The sequence below is a fragment of the Odocoileus virginianus genome, chromosome 5 (assembly GCF_023699985.2).
Source record: "Odocoileus virginianus isolate 20LAN1187 ecotype Illinois chromosome 5, Ovbor_1.2, whole genome shotgun sequence".
Taxonomy (NCBI): domain Eukaryota; kingdom Metazoa; phylum Chordata; class Mammalia; order Artiodactyla; family Cervidae; genus Odocoileus; species Odocoileus virginianus.
The window spans coordinates 74,856,784-74,879,115 of NC_069678.1; the positions used below are offsets into that span (position 1 = coordinate 74,856,784).

At 36.7% G+C, this 22,332-nt stretch overlaps 1 protein-coding gene across 4 annotated transcripts in view; it reads right to left on the minus strand.

The window, feature by feature from the left end:
* ZFYVE9 (zinc finger FYVE-type containing 9) overlaps positions 1-22,332 on the minus strand; it is a 112,928-nt gene that overhangs the window by 37,878 nt on the left and 52,718 nt on the right. For all 4 annotated transcript variants that reach the window (XM_020869511.2, XM_020869502.2, XM_020869495.2 and 1 more), the window contains 5 exons: positions 21,683-21,803; positions 16,450-16,572; positions 14,715-14,870; positions 7,838-8,062; positions 6,696-6,778 (listed from right to left, as the gene is read on the minus strand). In XM_020869511.2, coding sequence (XP_020725170.2) covers positions 6,696-6,778; positions 7,838-8,062; positions 14,715-14,870; positions 16,450-16,572; positions 21,683-21,803 — 708 coding nt within the window. The remainder of the gene's footprint in view (positions 1-6,695; positions 6,779-7,837; positions 8,063-14,714; positions 14,871-16,449; positions 16,573-21,682; positions 21,804-22,332) is intronic.

Genomic DNA, 22,332 nt, shown 5'->3' on the forward strand with positions numbered 1-22,332 from the left:
ACTGAATGTTGAAGAACTGATGCTTTTGAACTGTGGTGTTGGAGAAGACTCTTGAGAGTCCCTCGGACTGCAAGGAGATCCAACCAGTCAATCCTAAAGGAAATCAGTCCTGAATATTCACTGGAAGGACTGATGCTGAAGCTGAAACTCTATACTTTGGCCATCTGATATGAAGAACTGACTCACTGGGAAAGACCCTGATGCTGGGAAAGACTGAAGGCAGGAGAAGAAGGGGACGACAGAGGATGAGATGGTTGGATGGTATCACCAACTCTATGGACATGAGTTTGAGCAAGCTCCGGGAGTTGGTGATGGACAGGGAAGCCTGGCGTGCTGCAGTCCACAGGGTCGCAAAGAGTTGGACACGACTGAGCAACTGAACTGACTGAAAGATGCTAAGCAAGTAAATGACAATTGATACTGAAATGACTGGACATGCAAATGGGGAAAGAAAGAACTTCAAGGAATGCCTCACAAACAAAAATTAACTAAAAATGGATCACAAACCTATATGTAAAACATAAAACCATTAACTTTTGAAGAAAGCATAGGGGAAGATGCTTGTGATTTAAGTTTTAGTCAATAAGTTCTTAGATATGATATAAACAGAATGCCCCATAAAAAATTAACAAACTAGATTCCACAAAATTAAAACCTTTGGTTCTATTAATGACATTATTTTAAAAAATGAAAAGATGATCTACAGACTGAGAGAAAATATTTTAAAATGATACAAATCTACCAAAGGACTTACATTCAGAATACATGAAATACTCTCAAAATTCAACAATAAGAAAACAAAAACCATATCTTATTTTTTTTCCAAAAACCATATCTTTTAAATGGGCAAAAATTTGAACATTCATTAAAGACATAAAGACAAAATAAGCAAATTAAAAGATGCTCTAAATCACTCATCATTGGAAACATAAAAATTAAAATCACAAAAATTAAAACCATTAGAGTTCTATTAGAATGGCAAAAATTAAAAACTAAAGCAGGAACAAGTGTTGACCAAAAAAAAAAAGTCTTTTGTACCTGATGAACGCAAAACATTGCAGGCATTTTGGAAAACAATTTTACAGTTCCTTATGTTAAACCCTGATAGCTCAGTTGGTAAAGAATCCAACTGAAATGCAGGAGACCCCAGTTCAATCCCTGGGTCGGGAAGAACCCTGGAGAAGGGAGAGGCTACCCACTCCAGTATTCTTGCGCTTCTCTGTGGCTCAGCTGGTAAAGAATCTGCCTGCAATGCAGGAGACCTGGGTTCAATCCCTGGGTTGGAAAGACCCCCTAGAGGAGAGAAAGGCTACCCACTCCAGTATTCTGGCCTGGAAAATTCCATGGACTGTATAGTTCATGGAGTTGCAAAGAGCTCAACATGACTGACTGACTTTCACTTTCATAATATACATACAACATACATACATACATGGCTCATACATACATACATACAGCTAAACATACAACATGGCTCAACTCTTCCACTCCTAGATAAATGAAAACTAAACATTCACACGGAATTTAATACATGAATGTTTATATTTATAGCAGTTGTATTCAGTTGCAAGAAACTAGAAACCCAGATATCCATCAACAGGTGAATGAATAAACTATAGTTCACACATACAACACAACCCTACTCAGCAATAAAAATCAATCATCTATTGATAACTGAAGGTTACCAGAGTATACCACAGCTAAATATGCCTCTTGTTAATCAGTCTTTGGCCAGCCTAATTTAGAGGACCTCAGCCAAAGAACCTGAGATGAGTGGACGAGAAAGATTTTATCTCCTTCCCAACAATACATATAACATAGATTAATCTCAAATGCATTAAGATAAGTAAAAGAAGCCAGACTGAGAAGGCTACACACTGTATAATTTCCCTTACAGGACAGTCTGAAAAAACTAAAACTACAGGGACAAAGGATCAATGATTACCAGACATCAGAAGTGCACCAGCAAATATTCTGGAGTGACAGAACTGTTCTGTATTTCAATTGTGAGAGTGGTTGTAATGTAACCATTACATGTGTGAAAACTCTTGGAAATGTACTCAAAAAAAGGTAGCTTTTACCATACATAAAATTTTTTTAAGTTTTAAAGAAAGAGGTAGATTTAAACAGGGTTTACATTTTGCCAGGCTACCACAACACACAGTAAAAGAGAAAAAGGAACTAGAATTATGCAAAAAAGTGATTTGATGATGAAACTATGGAATCAAAATATACAAAAACAGAAAAGCAACAGGAGTGAGAAATAGTGAAAAGGTTTCTTGAAATCAGTAGACTGCAGGATCCTGATAATCTAGACAGAAAGTGATGATGTGGAGTGAGATGCTTCAGGAGATAATTCAACAAAGTTTGTATAAATGAAATGATAGAGACCATAGAAACCTTAGGCTGCTGTTGCTAGATTACAGGACAAATATCTACTTTTCATTCCAAAATAGAATACAACCTGAAAGAAAAATTATCTTGCAAAAAAATGAGACTAAAAACTAAAATTACCAAGGAGGGACAAAGGGTTGGGGGCTGGAGTAGAAGAATATAGAGAGATATTATACATTAAAATATAATTTAGAAATTTTCATTTCTGCCCAAGGTAGAGGAAAAGAGACTGGATTAGCCTCATGTCTTAAACAACCAAAGACCACACAAAATATATGGAACAATGATTTTCAAGAGAGTGAATTTCAGGTAAGAAAGGACAGTGATCCTTGAGAGACTGGAAACACACAAGATGAGCTCTGTGACTGCCCAGGTCATGCTCCAGGAGAGCTTCCAAGCTCAGATGCAGGAAAGGGGAACCCCGGCAGAGGCTGGCAGAGTTCCTGAGGAGAGAAAACTGAAAAATGAGAAAAATGAAGGTAGGTAGTTAGAGTCGACAGGACAGAGAGGAGAAAACTGCAGACAGGACTCCAAAGGTTTGCAGAAGGTCACATCACGTATTTAGCAGTGCTCTCATTAGCTAATAAGTGTGAGGAAACCTGAGACCAGTGAAAGAAATGCCTGAAGTGATTATTGGGAGCATTATCTGATACACAGGTCTGGGAATAATGCCTATTCCCAAAATCCAGACAGAAAGACCTCTTGGGCATCCATGGGCATTGAGTAGAGTCTTACTGTATAATAAAGAATTTGGCTGACCTTTGCCCCTGGTTCCTGGGACATAGCCCCTAAACCCTTGGAACTTCCTGAGTGATGTGAGTGCCCTTATTCCTGGTGGGCTCTATGTCTATGTCATTTGACAGTTGGTGTCAACTTGATGATATTCAGGCTAACAGATGACTCAGGGTGGCAGCTGGCCATTTCAGAAACATCAACCACATGATGAGAGGTTGGGGCTTTGAGGTACACAATACCTGACTGACTTCTGGGGAATGCTGAAGTGGGGCTGAAGACTGAGTTCAATCACATAGCCAATGATTCAGTCAATCAGGAAGAGTAAGGAATCTCCAATAAAAACTCAAGACACAAAAGTTACTTGTTTGGACCCTCCCAGACCCTGCACTACGTGTCTCTTCTGTTGGCTGCTCCTGATTTACATTTCCACTGTTACAATGAAACTGTATCTTAAGTACAGTTGGCTCCTGAATAACATGGGGGTTAGGGGAGTCAACCCCGGCATAGTCAAAAACCCATGTATAACATTACACTCAGCTCTCTGAACTACAGTTCTGTAATCTGCAGGTTCTAGTAGCCATGGACTGTGTAGTACAAATTTACTGGAAAAAAAAAAATCCACATAAGTGGATCTGAGCAGTTCAAGCCCATGTTGTTCAAGGGTCAACTGCGCAGTACTTTGCTGAGTTCTGTGAATCATTCTAGTGAATCATCAAACCTGATGGGTTAGTGGGATCTCCCACATTTGTATCTAGTTAGTGCCAACTGTAGGAGGTCTGGGGACCTTTGAACTTACAGCCAGCATCTGAAGTAATGGCAATCTTATGAAGAACTGTGTCCTTAATCTGTGAGGTTTAGCTTAATTCCAAATAATGTCCAAAGTCACTAAAAATCACTGTGGTTGTTGTTTCAGTCGCTAAGTAATGTCCAACTCTTGAGACCTGATGGACTGTAGCCCGCGAGGCTCCTCTGTCCATGCGATTTTCCAGGCAAGAATACTGGAGTAGGTTGTTGTTTTCTTCTCCAGGGGATCTTCCTGACCCAAGATTGAACCCGTGTCTCTTGCACTGGTAAGTGAACTCTTCACTACTGAGCCACCAGGAAAGCCCTCTTCCACTTATAATGGCCACCATATATTTTCCACTATTTTATTCTCAACCCTACAGTTTGAATAAGCAATTTGCATTACGACTGTTTTTTCTGTACTCTGAGCCTGTTAATTTTAACATAATTCAAGATTGAATTGATAGACTATTTTGTTCAGTGTTTAGAAACACTAATAACTACATTTCAAAACAAGTTTAATAGTACTACTTTCAACATATGATAATTAATGCTTTATTTGGCTAGAATATTGAGAAAAATATAATGATTTGATCCACTCTAAATTCAATAAATACTATAAAGCAAGTTTGCTTTAAATCTAGAAGCTTGTTCTCACAAGTGTTTGCATCTAAGAGCGCTGATTGAAAATACAAGGAGTATGTATTTCTCTGATAATGAGTGATGTTGAGCATCTTTTCATGTGTTTGTTAGCCATCTGTATGTCTTCTTTGGAGAAATGTCTGTTTAGTTCTTTGGCCCATTTTTTGATTGAGTCATTTATTTTTATGGAATTGAGCTGCAGGAGCTGCTTGTATATTTTTGAGATATGCAGCAGAAAGAGCAAGGAGGATGGAGCAGGAAGATGCAAACCCTGGCTTTACAATTTGCTATACAATTTCTAAGTTTAGGCTGCTGAATCTTTAAAATGCAAATAATATGCATCCCTACTAACTTGTAGAACTATTGTGGTGGCAAAATAACATAAAGCATTTTGAGTTACAAAGAATCATATAAATGTCAGATACTATTTGCAGAATCTCATCATAAATAGTGAAATAACAGCTAAATGTCCTACTGGTGACAGCTTAAAAGTTTCTTTGTCATGGCTGAAGGACAGAAAGTATCTTAACATAATTATGTAGTATACTAGAAAAATAGCTGTACGTTTGAAGTATTTGTCTATTGATGTCAATATCCACTCTTGTTTCTCAGTATTTCTACTCAATTTGTGGGAAAAAAAATGCTTCTTACATTTTCATTCCAGATATCATACAAATCGCTGTAGAGAGGAACAAAGAAAGGCAAGATGGGAAACATATTTCTCATCAGAAAAATATGCAAACCAGAAGGCAATAGAGTAAATTTTTAAAATTTTCAAAGAATAAAATCGTCAGTCTAGAATTTACATCTGGCAAAAGTGTCTTCTTTCAAATACAAAGGACTACACAGATGCTAAAAGAATTCATTACCAGTCAATCCACACTATAAGAAACATTAGAGGAAATCTTTCAGGTAGGAGGACACCAGATGGAAATACAGATTTACACTAAGGAATGGACAGCATTGCAAATGGCAGCTACATGAGTAGACCTATAAGAATCTTTCTCATTGTTTAAATCTCTTTAAAAGATAACTGTAACTATAACTATAACTATAACTATATATATATATATATATATAAAACTATATATAACTAAACTATAACTACAATTCCATGACAGAGTAATAAATCAAGTCCCCCAAAAGCAACAAAGTTAGATAAATTTATTTAAAAAAGAAAACAAAACCCAACCATTTCAGTGCCCTTGACTCAGGCTAAAAGCACACAATACACTGAGGTGTGCTCATTCAGGAAAATTATTGAACTTCAAGTAAGAAGAATAGAGTTGAGTCTGTGATCTTCTGGCCTGGGGCTGCCCCTAACTGCCCTGTAGTTCAACCAAGGCAAGGTAGTTTGTGAAAACAGTAAGCTTTGCTTCTTGTAGAATCTTGCTTGATTTGGAGTGTCTCAGTTAAAGCAGTAATCTTAGTGACTAGTGAAAGAAGACCAGTGGCTCTGTTACCCAGAGGCTGCTAGTCTATCTGGAGCAAGTAATAAGCAGGCAGACTAGCCAGAAATTTAACAAGGAGTTCTGGGAATGAGACAGCCACAGGGAATTTCATAAATGCTCCACATACATACCTAGGACTGACCTTAGTCTGTGCACATGTGCAGCAGAGACCTTAGTGGGCCCAAGCCAACTAATCCTTGGTCAACAAGGTCAGAGCCTATGCATGTGCCAAGGAGACATGAGAGAGTCCAGTGGAAAATAAAGGAATAATATTTGAATCCCAGTCCACACATCAAGAAAGTATAGATGCCTTACTGGCTTGAGGTATGTGAATACAATCTCTGATCAATCTTTGGCTAAACTGTAAGCTACATGGACACAGGGGAAATCTCTAGGATGCCAGGCTTAAAATTAAAACAAGACATAATGCTGGGTGCTTTAAGTATGCACTACTCCTCACAATAATCCTGAAAGGACACTTAGTAAGTGTACAACCAAGAGCCAGAATCCAGTACTATTTCATTCCAAAGCTCCAAGTAGTTTCCAAAGAATATACATGTTCTGTTCTTTTCTTTTAGCATAAATCTTCACTTCCCTGAAGCAGCAAGGTATGAACAAAATAATAAAATCTGCTTCCTTCTCCCATACAAATCCCAGTGAAGAACAATAAAATAACAATTCTCAACTTACTGCAAGAAGATTCATGATGGTATGCCCAGTCTCTCCAAACAACGGCTTCCGAAATCTGACGCTGAACAGTGGGCATGGATAAACTATGCAAATGAGAAATCAACAGACTTATAACAGCTTATAATTTTGGTAAAAGAGATATCAAGTTTCATAAAGTTCTCAAAACATAATTGTAGTTACTCATTAGAGCACTGAATTCCTTCCTCTGTGGTTAGGAAGTCTTTTTTAAAAGAGTTCACTCTTAGACATGTGTGAATCATAAGCCAAACACCAGGTGATCCTAGCTGGCTCCTTGAACTTTATGGTTTCAACTGTCTGTGCAAGCCAGGGAGACACAAATGTTGTTTCCTCTAAATTTAATCCTTTCCTTTCCTTACTTTATTTTGCTGATTCATAATACCATCCTCTTAATAATGCCATGCAACAGAAAAGGCAAAGAAACTGACAGCAACTTATACAACTTTACTCAAAGTAATAGAGCTAGTAAGTGGCAAAGTTAAAAACCTATTCCAGTGGTCTAATTCCTAGACCAGGGCAACTTTGATACGAAGTTTAAAATAAGACTTGCATTCAGGCCTTAATGTCTTTAAAAACAATAGCAGCTTAGTTGCACTGCTACAACCATGGGCACAGAGGCTCTTTTATTGCTTACTTTACCAGCTGAGAGTTATCTCTATACCACTAGCTTCCAGTCTGTTACATTATATAAAATATAATTTGTCCTAACTATTTTCCAAGCAAGTGACAAAAAAATATGCTCACTATATATGGATACTATAAAAAAATACAGTTACTTGTTAAGCTGATATTCATTTTTTCTGAAGATGATCCTGTATAAAACCTATAAATTAACCTATAAAATCAGTAAGTTTACAAGGCAATAAATAATCACTAATATCCTCACTTGTTATTTTGAATCCTTCCCATTACAGCCAAAGCAATGCAAGAGACATGGGTCCAGAAGATCCCTGGAGGAGGTCTCAAAGAAAAGTAGAGACACTGACCATATTTAGCTTAATTATTTTAAAAGACTACTTCTGTTTAATTGTATCACCATTGGGCTCTGAATATCTCAAGTCTTTGCTTAGTTTTTATGTCTTGGTCTTGGTCATATGGTTTAGAAGAGGGTATTTTTTACTTACGTCGATATTCAGCTCCAAGTCTCAACATTAGTCGGATGGGAAACACTTTAGCCCAAGGAGTTTCCCATTTCTGAATGAGAATCCCAAACAAGTAAGGTGGGGTTGGGAGTACTAGGTCTTGAAGTGACTGGTAGGTAGATGTCACATATAAGAATCCACCATGTTCTTTACTGCCAAGGAAACTTTGACTGAAGAAGGAATGTCCCAAGTTGCCTACAACATTCCCTAAAACAAAAAAGTACATTAATTACCATCAATAAAACAATCATATTTTAATAATCATTATTATCAGCACTGGGCCAGACATTACCAAACATTAATTCCCAACCTTTCACTATGAAAGACACACATTTATAAAGTTGTTTTTTAAATAAATGGCATTTATTAAATGAAAATTTGTTTTCCAATTTGATGAGGGCTTCTGGTGAGCATAAAATACCTTGCATTATTAGCACACTCTAGTTTGTCTGGCTAAAAGACATCAAAAGATATTATACCTTGCTTTAGATTATACAACTTACTGTATGAATTACTTTAGAGATCTCAAGATCAGAATTATTACCTCAAAGGTCATGAAAAAGTATTAGGATTAGGTATCTGCTCTCACACAGTTTACAGTCCCATTAAGTAAATAAATTCAATTCATGAATATAATTAATGAAGACAAGTACAGACACATAAGAGACACTTAAGGGAAGAAAATTTATGGAGAAAGTAGGACAGATTGGATTTATTCTAATTTTATTAATAGTTGAGATAAATATGAAACAGAAACAACCGAGGGCTTATTTGATCTCATATCAGGCAGGTTTTTTTCTTTTACTTGCAAATGCTCTTAACTAAGCACTTTCTAATTCGAGTATTTTTTGAATGAAATAGTAACAAATCACCCTTCCTTAAGGAGACAGTTTCCTCAGTTTAGAATTACAAAAGAACTTCCTGATAAGAGCTGTTTGTAACAGAAGATTTATTCTGAGACATGTGCAAGCTTCCTTTGATACCTCTGAAATAATAGCAAGTAGAGAAACTGCCATCAGAGGAGTTAATGCTTACTTTCCTTGGAAACTGAGAGCAGTTCAGCGATGGAACACAGAATCCGTGAGAGAAGTGGAAGCTATACTAACAGCAGGGACCACAAGTGGAGAGAATACCACCCCACAAAATCCAGAGAAGCTTTATAGCTGAAAGTCACGTTCACCTGCGCATCATCATCTTCCAAATACCTTCGAGGTAGTACCTTTGCCTCATTGGAAAAGACCCTGAAGCTGGGAAAGATTGAGGGCAGAAAGAGAAGAGGGTGACAGAGAAGGAGATGGTTGGATGGCATCATCAAATCAATGGACATGAGTTTGAGCAAATTCCAGGAGATGGTGAAGGACAGGGAAGCCTGGCATGCTGCAGCCCATGGGGTCACAAAGAGTCAGACATGAGTAAGCAACTGAACAACAACCTTTTCCCCGGGATTAACCAAATCTGGCTGCATATTTAAACTGCTGGGCCAGATCTGTAAGAACAGAATAATCCCCATATCAAGGAAGGAAAATGTTATTTTGGAAAAAAAATCACAAATTTTGAAGTCACAGAGACATGGGTTTGAACACTAGTTTGAGCATTTACTATTACGAGATTGGGGGCAAGTTACCTAATTTCTGTGAACCTCAACATCTGTGACAATAGGGAAGATTACACTAAATTTCAGACTTGATGTGAATAAATGATAGAATATATGTAAAATGCCAAATAACATCTTGCACACAGTGTGTTCTCAAAAAATGTTAACTAGATGGGGGAACAGTGACACACTACTTTCTTGGGCTCCAAAATCACTATGGATGACGACTACAGACATGAAATTAAAAGACGCCTGCTCCTTGAAAGAAAAGCAGTGACAAACCTAGACAGAATATTAAAAAGCAGAGACATTTCTTTGCCTACAAAGATCTATATAGTCAAAGCTATGGTTTTTCCAGTAGTCCTGTATAGATGTGAGTTGGACCATAAAGAACGCTGAGTGCTGAAGAATTGATGCTTTTGAACTGTGGTGTTGGAAGACTGTTGAGAGTCCCCTGGACTGCAAAAAGATCAAACCAGTCAATCCTAGAGGAAATCAATCCTGAATATTCACTAGAAGGACTGATGCTGAAGCTGAAGCTCCAATACTTTGACCACCTGATGTGAATAGCTGACTCATTAGAAAAGACTCTGATGCTGGGAAAGACTGAAGGCAGGAGGAAAGGGGGATGACAGAGGACGAGGTGGTTGGATGGCATCACCAACTCAATGGACATGAGTTTGAGCAAGCTCTGGGAGATGGTAAAGGACAGGGAAGCTTGGTGTGCTGCAGTCCATGGAGTCGCAAAGTCAGACACGACTGAACCACTGAACAACAACAGCATCCATTCAACCATACAGACAAATCTCAAAAGCACTGCACTAAGAAAAATTAGTCAAACACAACAGTGAGATTCCATTGATATAACTTTCTCAAAAATGCAAAACTATAGGGACAGAAATCAAATTACTAGTTGTCAGGAACAGAGGGTAAAGTGAGGGGATTAAATACAAAGGGACATGAGGCAGGGTTTAAAGATAATGAAAATATTATATATTTGATACCGGTAGCTGTTACCAGACTTTATTGGTTTGTCTAGATTTAATGAACTATGTGTATTTATATACAGTAATATATGTCTAAAAAGGCACATTACTCTATATAAATTATACCTCATATACTTGACTAAAAAAACTCAGAGAACTTTAGTAGTGAACTTACAGAAAATCAAAGAGAAAGAGACAGTTCTAAAAGCCAAAGAGGAAAGACAAATAACCATTTATTTAAAAAGGAGAAAAGGGGAATTCTTTGGCAGTCCACTGAGTAGGATGCTGCCCTTACACTGTACAGGCCAAAGGCTTGGTCCCTGGTAGGGGAACTAAGAATCCATAACATATGCAGCTCAAAAAAAGCAGCTAGATTGCAGGGTTTCCCTGGTAGTTCAGATGGCAAAGAATCTGCCTGCAATGCAGTAGACCCATATTCAACCTCTGGGTCAGGAAGATCCTCCGGAGTAGGAAACGGCATCCCACTCCAGTAGTCTCACCTGGAGAATTCCAGTCACAGAGGAGCCTGGCAGGCTCTGTCCATGGGGTTGCAAAGAGCAGGAGAAGTAGGAGGAGAGTAGAAGGAGGAGAGTAGGAGAAGACTGAGAGACTGACATTTTCACTTTCTTTCAAGATTGCAGAAAATGCCAGAAGACGATGAAGTAATACCTTCAAAGTACTTGGTAAGGGAGGTGAAATGAAGCAATGAACAAAAGAAGGAAGAAAGGGAGGGAAAAAAATCTGTTAACCTAGAATTCTGTAGCCAACTAATTATTCAAGAATGATGGAAAAATAAAAATATTTCAGACATACAAAGACTAATGGAGTTTAACAACCACACACCGTCATCAAGAGAACTAATTAAGAGATGTGTTTCAGCAAGAAAAGCAAGTCCTAACGGAAACATGGGATACTAAAATAGCAGATAACAATATAGTGGTGAATTTAATAATTTTGATTGAACTGAAAATCAATCTTGATTTTTAATACTGGAATTAAAAACTGAATATAATTGAATATAAGTAATATTTTTTTTCTTTTACAAAAGGTAAAACAAATTACAACAAATGTAAGAATGGCAAAGATATTAAATGAGTGAAGTATGCTGAGGTCTGTGTCATGTTTGGAAGGACCGAAATGCTCTGAGGCAGAACTGTCAGCTTCCTCCTGTTCACACCTTGTTTAATTCCCTACCTTTCTGTGGGGATAACACCTATTAATATATTGGGTGTCAGTCCCATTATTAGGTTACTAATCAATAAACTTTGAGTTCATCAACAGGGAGATTATCAGAGTTGGCCTGACATAAGCTCTTTAAATCTAGGTCTAGGGGTCAGAGATTCAAAGCGGAGACACGCTCCTGCTGACCCGAAGGAAAGGAAACACTCATGTGATAAACTACCAATGAGGCAAGGAGCTGCAGGCAGCCTCGGGGAGCCAAGAGTACTTCCTAACCAGTAGTAATAAGAAAATGGGTATTTGTAAGAAAGTGAATTCTGCCAACAACCTGAGGACCTTGGGCTCCAAATGAGAAGCCCAGCATAGCTAACACCTTAAAGCACTCTGAGATGAAGATTCACCTAAGCTGTGCCTGGACTTCTAACCTATAGAAACTGAGATAATAAATGTGTGTTGCTTTAAGCCACTAAGTTTGTGCCTTAGGAATACAGTAATAAAAAATTAATACATACTGAATTTAACTGTCATAAAATGGTTATAGTTAACACTTATGTTGAAAAAATTAAAGGAATCCCAAAGAAAATGCTAACACAACAGAAACAGAAGAGAAAGACATAAACAGGATGTATCTGTCACAGAAAAAAAACTATACATGGCCAATAAATACATGAAAATATGCTCAGTCTCATTAATAGTCAGTGAAATGCAATTCAGAGTGAGATATCATTTTATATCCACCCATATGGCAAAAATTAAAACTCTGATAATACCAAGTGTTGACAACTTTTATACACTGGAGATGGGCACAGATAGATATAAACTGGTAAACCTCTCTGGGAAACAGTTTAACATCACCGAATAATGTTGAAGATATCCATACCCTATAAAAAAGCAATTCTTCTCCTAAGCATTGTTGCTGTTTAGTCACTAAGTTGTGTCTGACTCTTTTGCAACCCCATGGACTATACTGCCTGCCAGGTTCCTCAGTCCATGGGATTTCCCAGCAAGAATACTGGTTGCTGTTGGTCAGTCACTAAGTTGTGTCCAACTCTTTGCAACCCCATGAACTGCAGTATGCCAGGCTTCCCTTTCCTTCACTATCTCCCAGAGTTTGTTCAAACTCGTGTCCATTGAATTGGTGTGCCATCCAACAACCATCTCATCCTCTGTTATCCCCATCTCCATCTGCCCTCAATCTTTCCCAGCATCAGGGTCTTTTCCATTGAGTCAGCTCTTCACTGAAGTATTGCAGCTTCAGCTTCAGCATCAGTCCTTCCAATGAATATTCAGACTTGATTTCCTTTAGGACTGACTAGTTGGATATCCTTGCTGTCCAAGGAACTCTCAAAAGTCTTCTCCAGCAACACACTTCAAAAGCATCAGTTCTTCAGTGTTCAGTCTTCTTTATAGTCCACCTTTCACATCTGAACATAACTACTGGAAAAACCACAGCTTTGACCATACAGACCTTTGTCCAACACTGATATCTCTGCTTTTTAATACACTGTCTAGGTTTGTCATAGATTTTTTTCCTAGAAACAAGCATCTTTTAATTTTGTGGCTACAGTCACTGTCCACAGTGATTTTAGAGCCTAAGAAAATAAAATCTGTTACTGTTTTCACTTTTTCCCCTATCTAATTGCCATGAAGTGATGGGACCAGATGCCATGATCTTAGTTTTTTGAATGCTGAGTTTTAAGCCAGTTTTCTGTAAAACCCAAACAAATTTTTTGGCCAATGGTAGTATGAGGAGATTACTAGTGGGAAATGAGATTGAAAATAGAGGATCAGATATGTACAACACTGAATGTCAGAGTACACAGTTTATTCTAAAGGAAACATGAAGCCAAGAAAGGTTTTTGAGTAAAAGAGGGAAATAACAGAAGACTAACTCCAGAAAAAATAATCTGGTACATATAATTCCTGTTTCATTCAAATTCATGTTCTGAGTGTCTGTTTGTAAAACATATCTATAAGACACGGAGGAAGGGAGGGGAGACGGGGAGAAATAACTTTCCCATGCCCTGCAATAACCAGTAGGCATCCTGAAACTCTCAGAATGTCACTTCTCACAAACCACCATTTTCCCCTTCACTATGGAAAGGATAAGCAGTGATGTGTGACCAAAAATTTTATATACACTAAAAGAGAAACATATATAAACACATATATACATATATACATTATTATTAATACATGTAGTTTAGATTAAAAATTCATAAAAGAATTATAAAGACAGTTCATATAAGGGCTTCTGCAGTCTTTTGAGTGACATATAGCAGAGAAACCACTAAGCTGGGGATAGAGTGTTTAAGGTTTTTACACTGAAGGGAAATTTAACATATAACTTGCCAATTCCACACAATGTACCATAAGAGAAGAAAAATAATGAATCAGGATCATCTTAGAACACTTATAATGTGTCCATTTATTTTTAAAAAATCACAGTGAAATAATATACTAAACTTCTACCTTGATTATCTAAATATGGGATTCATAGTAAAATAGACATAGCACATAAAGTATTATGCACATTTTTAAAAAAACTTCTATCCTATTAATACACTTAAAAATATTCCCTCTCTCCCAATTTTTAATAGTATGTCTTTATATTAGTATATTTAGTCTTTTGAACTTCTAATAGCTATGCATTTACTTTCATATTGTTACAGTTAGTAATATTTATAATTTACTTTGAAATCATAATAAAGTCACTCACACTAGTGGTTTTTGAAACTTGAAAATTAAATGAATATCTATATTACAATTATATGAATATTATTAAACAAGTTAGCAAGTTATCATTATCCTTCCTTCTACCAGATAACAATACCATGTCCTAAACCAATCAAAGGAAAAGATTCCTACATTGTGATCAGTGGATTATCTTACAACTCTCATTACAGTCTCTGTAAAATAATAACTACACCAGATACAGTATTAAAATTTATAACCTCCTCAAACCATGCCAAGTTCTAACTTGCCAATAATTCCAAAGTCCAACGCCAGGCTTCCAAATTAAAGACTATTATTTTGCATCTGAGTCCAGAATTTTTTATCAACTATAAAGGGTGCAGACAAACTCATAAAGTATCCCCACCTGCCAGAGCATCCCGATAAAGCTGCACAAAATGGTTGAAGATATCCTTTGGCAAACACTTTTCATCTGGTAGACACTGCAGAAGAATGACTATCTCAGACTGACCAACTGCATGCATTCCCTTTGTTGTGAAGCACCAGCACTTCCTGTTCACATCTACAGATTAAAGAAACATACACAAATGAAGACCGTCTTCTCAATCCTGACTCTTAAGAAATGCACAGAACTCTGTTTTAACACACTGAAGAATAAAACAGATCCCACTGACTTTGTATAATTCAACTGTGAACTGTCACTACTGAGCCAAAGGACTTTTGCAGAAAATAAAACATACCAGTGCCTCTGGCTCTGAGCAAACACTTAGACTGGATTCAGGCTGTGGCCTAAAGAAAATATATTTTAATGTACACTTACTGAATTTAAACTGTGACTGAAAGAGTCTAGCTATTTATAGTCTTTCCTGGAAGAAAGTTCCAGATAACCAGCAAGAGAACTTTAACTGACTTCATCCTGTAAAAAGTGGTGAAATAGATGGCTTTTCTGGACTAATTACTTCCACTTCTTCACTATAAGGCTATGCAGAGCCACAAGAACACAAGCTATATGTAGTTCAAAACAATGTTCAGTCCATGATACTTTTATTATTTGTACTTCAACACAAGATTCTCAATGGAATTGAAAGGGGGTTCAAATAAAATTATGGATATCATGATGATTTTTCAACACTAATAAAAGATCTTTCTTTCTTTTGGGAAACAATTCTCTGGGAATTGTTTCTTTATATACCAAACAAAAGGTGCCCAATCCAACTATATTAAGATGGTGCATACTTAAGGAATTCTAGACTAGCTATTTTCTAAGTATATAAACTAGACATGGTAAATTGAAATTACCAGCAAATTATTTAAAATTTTGATCCTAGAAGGAAAGGTGGCAAGAATTAGTAACTAGTGAAACACACAGGGTGTGATTAGCAAACAAACCAGAACTTCATTTCATGTATATAGAACCTCTAAAGAATTTAGTATATTGGTAATTCTGGTTTCCAAGGACAACTTAAGACAAATACACAGTGAGACTGGAGGACTGTTCCCCAATGCTTTCCTCATCTCTCCAAAACTCTGCCTATTAACATTTATCCAGGATAAATGAATTCTCCATTTTCCAGTATGATACTGGAACCAAGATTTGAAGTTACTGTCCTCTCTCTCATTCTGTTGCCTAAGAAGTTAGCACCAAGAATTGAGAAGTTTCTTCTGAATCCTAACTTGTGATACACTGAAGTTTTACTATGTGTTAGTTAACACTACTCCCAAATAAGGTTTTGCACCATGATTAAATGTTTCTGAGATTTAAACCTAGCATGTACAAATTGATCCCTCTGAATAATTTATCCACCTCTAGTTACCCGAGTGGTGAGCTGTGACTTGGCATACCCATCTCAGGAAGAACTTAACTCAGAAGTTCCATTTGGCTTTCCTCCATTGAGAATTCACTTATCTCACTCCTTTGACTAAAAACAAGAGTCTCAGTCCCACAGTTGTCCTCAACGATATATAATTTATACAAATTAACTTCTTTAGTACCCAGTTTTCATTAAGATGTACTTCTTCAGCAACCAGTTTTCATTAAGGATTTATTTCATTAAAAATACTTGAGTGTAATGAATCTAAAAGCTTTATTATCTATAACTCAGTACCTCATTTTAATTAAAAAAAATAAATTTTCAACTTACAATTTACAATTTTAACCATTGACAACAAATTTGCATTTAAAACAAATACAAGTGGGTCAGGGCCACCATCCTCCAACTGCTGCATTACTGAAATCTGTGATGGTTTCTCTTCCACAGCATAGTCTGTAAAGGGAGACAACAATGTTAAGAGACTGGTTAAAGAGACAAATCAAGAGAGAAATCTGACAGAGGAACAGCCTCATCATTCATAGGAAAAAAGCAACTGATTTACAGATAGGCAAATACAGGTTTGTATCTGCTACCCTAGTGTCATATTACTAGCACCCCTTTCATTCGCAAAAGTCATCCAGTCCAGTTTGGATGGTAACACAGTTATCCTATACTTAGACGTCTCCACACAATGGTTTATATCACAGTCTAAAAACAACCCTTTAACAAAAATCCTCCACCCATCATAGTAAGAATTTCACATATGACATGTTCTAAGACCAACATATAAAATAATCTGTGATACACAAGGAAGTAGTAATATACTAGTTACTGCTGGAAAGGATGTATAGGGGTTGAAACAGAGGGGAATCCTACTTCTTACTCTATATGCTTTTGTATTGTTGAGATTTTTTACCATTAAAAGTCAAACTTTAAAAATGCACCTAGAAAGTAAAGTATCATTAAGTGACTGGTTTTATGAAAAAAATTCCTCTAAGAATAAGTCAAGAAAAAGATTAGTATATATATCACCAAAATCAGCAGGAAATCACATATCAGATTCTAAGCATGACAAGTTAATACTTGAGGCTGCACAGAACCCTTCCCATTTAATCTCTGCAAGCATATTATGTAAAATTCAGCCACACCATTTTGAATGACGGTAATCCTCTCAGCTTGAGGTCAAAACCATGGGTAATAACTATTGCAGAATCTACAGACAGGGGGACAGAATTAAAAATTCTAAAAGCTGCATATTGTTTAGTGAAAGTGAAGTCGCTCAGTCGTGTCCGACTCTTTGCGACACCATGGACAGTAGCCTGCACCAGGCTCCTCCGTCCACAGGATTTTCTAGGCAAGAGTACTGGAGTGGGTTGCCATTTCCTTCTCCAGGGAATCTTCCCGACCCAGGGATTGAACCCAGGTCTCCTGCATTGTAGGCAGACACTTTACCATCTGAGCCACCAGGGAAGTCCATACTGTTTGGTCTTATATAAAATGCATTGAGGGACAGCAAGATAGAGCAAAGTAACACCATTTCTCACTAACCAGTAGAAGCGAAAATGTATTTTGGAAATGTATATCCTATCAATGAAAATATTTATTGAAAAGAAAAACATTAAGTGATTTAAATTAAAAAAAATTTTTTTCCACTGGAATACAAAACAGCAAAATTCTGCTCAGAGATAGTAATATGGTTTAAGGAAGTGAATACACATAACTAGCTGCTGCTTCTAGGCAAGAGAGGCTTTGACAATTAGATTTAATGGATGTGACTTTTAATGAAAACACAATCTTAATTAACAACAGAAGCCAAGTTAATTTCTTATTAATTTAAGATTTACTAAAATAACCCAAATTTGAAACCTAAGTGGCAAATTTACTTACAACAGAATATTTTTAGATGGCTCTAGTAAAGAAGCATTATCCAATCAAAAGAACGCTTAACTTTATGTGAAAGTTCATTGTTGAAGCATCTGAGATACAAGCTGGATTTGACAGTATGATACATTTAGCCCAGCACCATGACAGGAACAGAAGACAAACATGAATTCAGACTGAAGGAACTCATGGTTTAGGTGAAAAAATCAGACCTATACAGTATGTAAATTACAGTGAAAAATGTGTTAGTATAGTAATAGTCTATAAGAATTTCTAATTAAACAGATGAGGACATAAAACACTATTACAAAGACATCCAACGTGGGATTCAGAGAAGTTTTCCATTAATATGGATTTTGAAAGATTGAGGAGTTATTCAAGGAGACTGGCATATAGCAGGGTATTCTATTCTAGAGAGAAGAAAGGAAAATAATAAAAATATTTATTACATGCCTACTTTGTACCAATTTTCTTATATTTTCAGGTATGAAATCTAATTTAATAGTCATAATGATACTTAAGTAGGTATAGTTACATAATTTAAAAGAAAACAAAAAAGTAGGAAAAGGATTGAGAGAGATAAATGACTTGCCCCCTGGACCATAAGGGCTTCCCTGGTAGCTCAGCAGATAACAATCCACTGGCAATGCAGGAGACCGGGTTCAATTCCTGGGTCAGGAAGACCTGCTGGAGAAGGGACAGACTACCCACTCCAGCATTCTTGGGCTTCCCTGGTGGCTCAGTTGGTAAAGAATCCGCCTGCAATGCAGGAGGCCTGGGTTTGATCCCTGGGTTGGGAAGATTCCCCTGGAGAAGGGAATCCGCCTGCAATGCAGGAGGCCTGGGTTTGATCCCTGGGTTGGGAAGATTCCCCTGGAGAAGGGAATGGATACCCACTCCAGTATTCTGGCCTGGAGAATTCCAGTCTGGAGAATTCCAGGGACTGTATAGTCCATGGGCTTGCAAAGAGTAAGACAGGACTGAGCGTCTTTCACTGGATCATAGAGCTAGAATGGACTGGTACTGGAATTAAAACTCGGGCTTTTCCAGCTCTTAATTAAGTCCATGTTCTTCCCACTATTGCACACCATAAGAAAAAGCATGGAAGTATGAAATGTGAACATTCAGAAAACAGCAAATAATCTGTAGTATGCCTGTAAAGTACTAGGGTGCTGGCTGGAAATAGATAAATTGAGATAAGGTTACCAGGAACACTATATGTCAAAAGAAGTAATTTATATCGAAGGCACTGGGAACCCATTGAATTTTCTAAGCAAGAATAGTATATGATAATATCTATGTTTAAAAAGATAACTGGACCTATGCAAGATTATAAGCTTTTGCATCACAAAGAAAACCATGAACAAAATGAAAAGGAAATCTACAGACTAGGAGAAAATATTTGCAAATGATGCAACCAACAAGAGCTTAATTTCCAAAATATACAAACAGCTCACACATCTCAGTAACAAAAAATAATCCAATCAAAAATGAGCAGAAAACCTAAAGAGACATTTCTTCAGAGGCACATGAAAGAAAAGATGCTCAACACACTCATGGAAAAATGCAAATCAAAACTACAATGAAGTACTACCTCACACCAGTCAGAATTGCTATCACTAAAAAGTCTACATATAACAAATCCTGGACAGGCTGTGGGGAAAAGGGAACCTTCCTACACTGTTGGTGGGAACGTAAATTGGTGAAGCTATTACGTAGAACACTATGGAGATTCCTCAAAAAACTAAAAATAGATTTGCCATATAATCTAGCAGTTCAACTTCTGGGTATATACCTGGACAAAACTATAATTTGAAAAAATGCATGCACCCCTATGTTCAGAGTAGCAACATTTAAAATAGCCAAGACATGGAAACAACCTAAATGTCCACTGACAAATGAACAGATAAAGAAGATATGGTGTGTATATATACAACGCAATATTACTAAGCCATAAAAAAAAAAACCTCGAAATAATGCCATTTGCAGTTACATGAATGGACCTAGAGATTACTACACTAAGCAAAGCAAGTCAGAAAGAGAAAGCCAAATACCATATGATATCACTTATACGTAGATTCTCTACAAAACAGAAACAGACTCACAGACATAGAAAATAGATTTGTCCTTGCTGAGGGAAATGGGAGAATGGGGGAGGGTTGGATTGGGAGTTTGGGACTAGCAGATGCAAACTATTATATATAGAATGGATAAAAAAACAAGGTCCTACTGTATAGCACAGGGTGCTATATTCAATGTCCTGTTACAAATCATAATGAAAAATATATCAGAAAGTATATATATATGTGTATACACACACACACACACACACACACACACACACATATATACACACAAACACATGTATAACTGAATTACTTTGCTGTACACCAGAAATTAACCCATTGTAAATCAACTATACTTAAAAAAAAAAAAAGATAACTGGCACCAATGTGCAAAATTAAATAAAGGTGAGGAAAACTGAAGGCAAGGAGACAAGGTAAAAGACTAGGACAAAAGTGAGGAAAGATTATTGGAAAAAACCATCTCCTGAAAATGTACTGACTGGATGCTGACCTGGATCTATCAACAAGAAATTTTCACATAAAGATAAGCATTCTTTTGACTGAGTAGTAACTTTGCTTCTTACCAGGGCTCACTAAAAATATTTTTTAACAGAAAATTGCTACTTATGTTCTGTGCTCTGCGCTTATTATATATACATTTCTGAATGTGTATTCTACTCAAAACAAAAAGTTAAATGAATATACTGACTGTATAACGTGGGTCAATCTGAGAACTATGAGCAACTCTTCACAGAGTATTATATGCTTTGGAATATAAAGAAAGAACTGCCAATAAGCTACATTTATATTACAATTAAAAATAATATATCCTCCATCAGCAGATGAATGGATGAGGAAGCTGTGGTACATATACACCATGGAATATTACTCAGCCATTAAAAAGAATTCATTTGAATCAGTTCTAATGAGATGGGTGAAACTGGAGCCCATTATACAGAGTGAAGTAAGCCAGAAAGATAAAGACCATTACAGTATACTAACACATATATATGGAATTTAGAAAGATGGTAACGATAACCCTATATGCAAAACAGAAAAAGAGACTCAGATGTATAGAACAGACTTGTGGACTCTGTGGGAGAAGGCGAGGGTGGGATGTTTCAAGAGAACAGCATCGAAACATGTATATCTAGGGTGAAACAGATCACCAGCCTAGGTTGGATGCATGAGACAAGTGCTCGGGCCTGGTGCACTGGGAAGACCCAGAGGGATCGGGTGGAGAGGGAGGTGGGAGGGGGGACCGGGATGGGGAATACATGTAAATCCATGGCTAATTCATTTCAATGTATGACAAAAACCACTGCAATGTTGTAAAGTAATTAACCTCCAACTAATAAAAATAAATGGAAAAAAAAATTTAAAAAAAATAAAAATAATATGTCCTTTCAACAAATGAAATTATACTACAAAAACATAAATATATTCTCTAAAACAATCACTAACAGCAACAGTGCTTTTCATGGCACTGAATAATCACTTTTTTGTTGCTAGAAAAGAGAAAGGAGGTTATTACTTGAATTCTCTCTCATTCCCTTAATTGGAAGGCAACATTTTGCATGTATAACTATCCCTGTTTAAACATCTAAGTCACATACCTCCTTTTACCCCAGTGGAGATGAGAATGGGAGGAAGACCATCTTCAGGAATAAGGTTCATCGAACTGCCAACAGGACTTCCAACCTGAGTTATACTTCCAGAGAATAGAGAAATATTCGTCTAGGAAAAGTAAATTGGCATAGACAGCATTACAGAGAGTTCAAGAATTTGGCAGGATATAGTCAAGACTACAAATGGGAATTTAAGTGAAAACTTCAAATTCATACTTTTTGAAACATAGCATAAGATACTCATTAACCTGTGGGTCTCAAGGGCTGGGCTTAAACTACAAATGAAAATGTGAAAATATTAACAGTTGTATAGTTTCTCCTTTTGGCATCATCAAATCATAGTAATGAGACAAAGCTTCCTTTACCAAGGTTTCTTTTACCATAAAAGAAAAATATTTTTTAAACCAGGAGTGGCAACAGAAACAAAATTTCAATATTATCTCATACTTTCTGAACATTTACACATTTGGATCTATTTAAAGTCTTAATGATAGGCTTTTTCAAAGTAACTTTGAGAACTGGGGTGATGGTTATATGACAATGTAAATGTAATTTAAAATGGTTAAAAAGGCAAATTTTATGTTATATATATTGTACTATAATTTAAAAAATTAACTTTGATAACATACAGTTTTCAT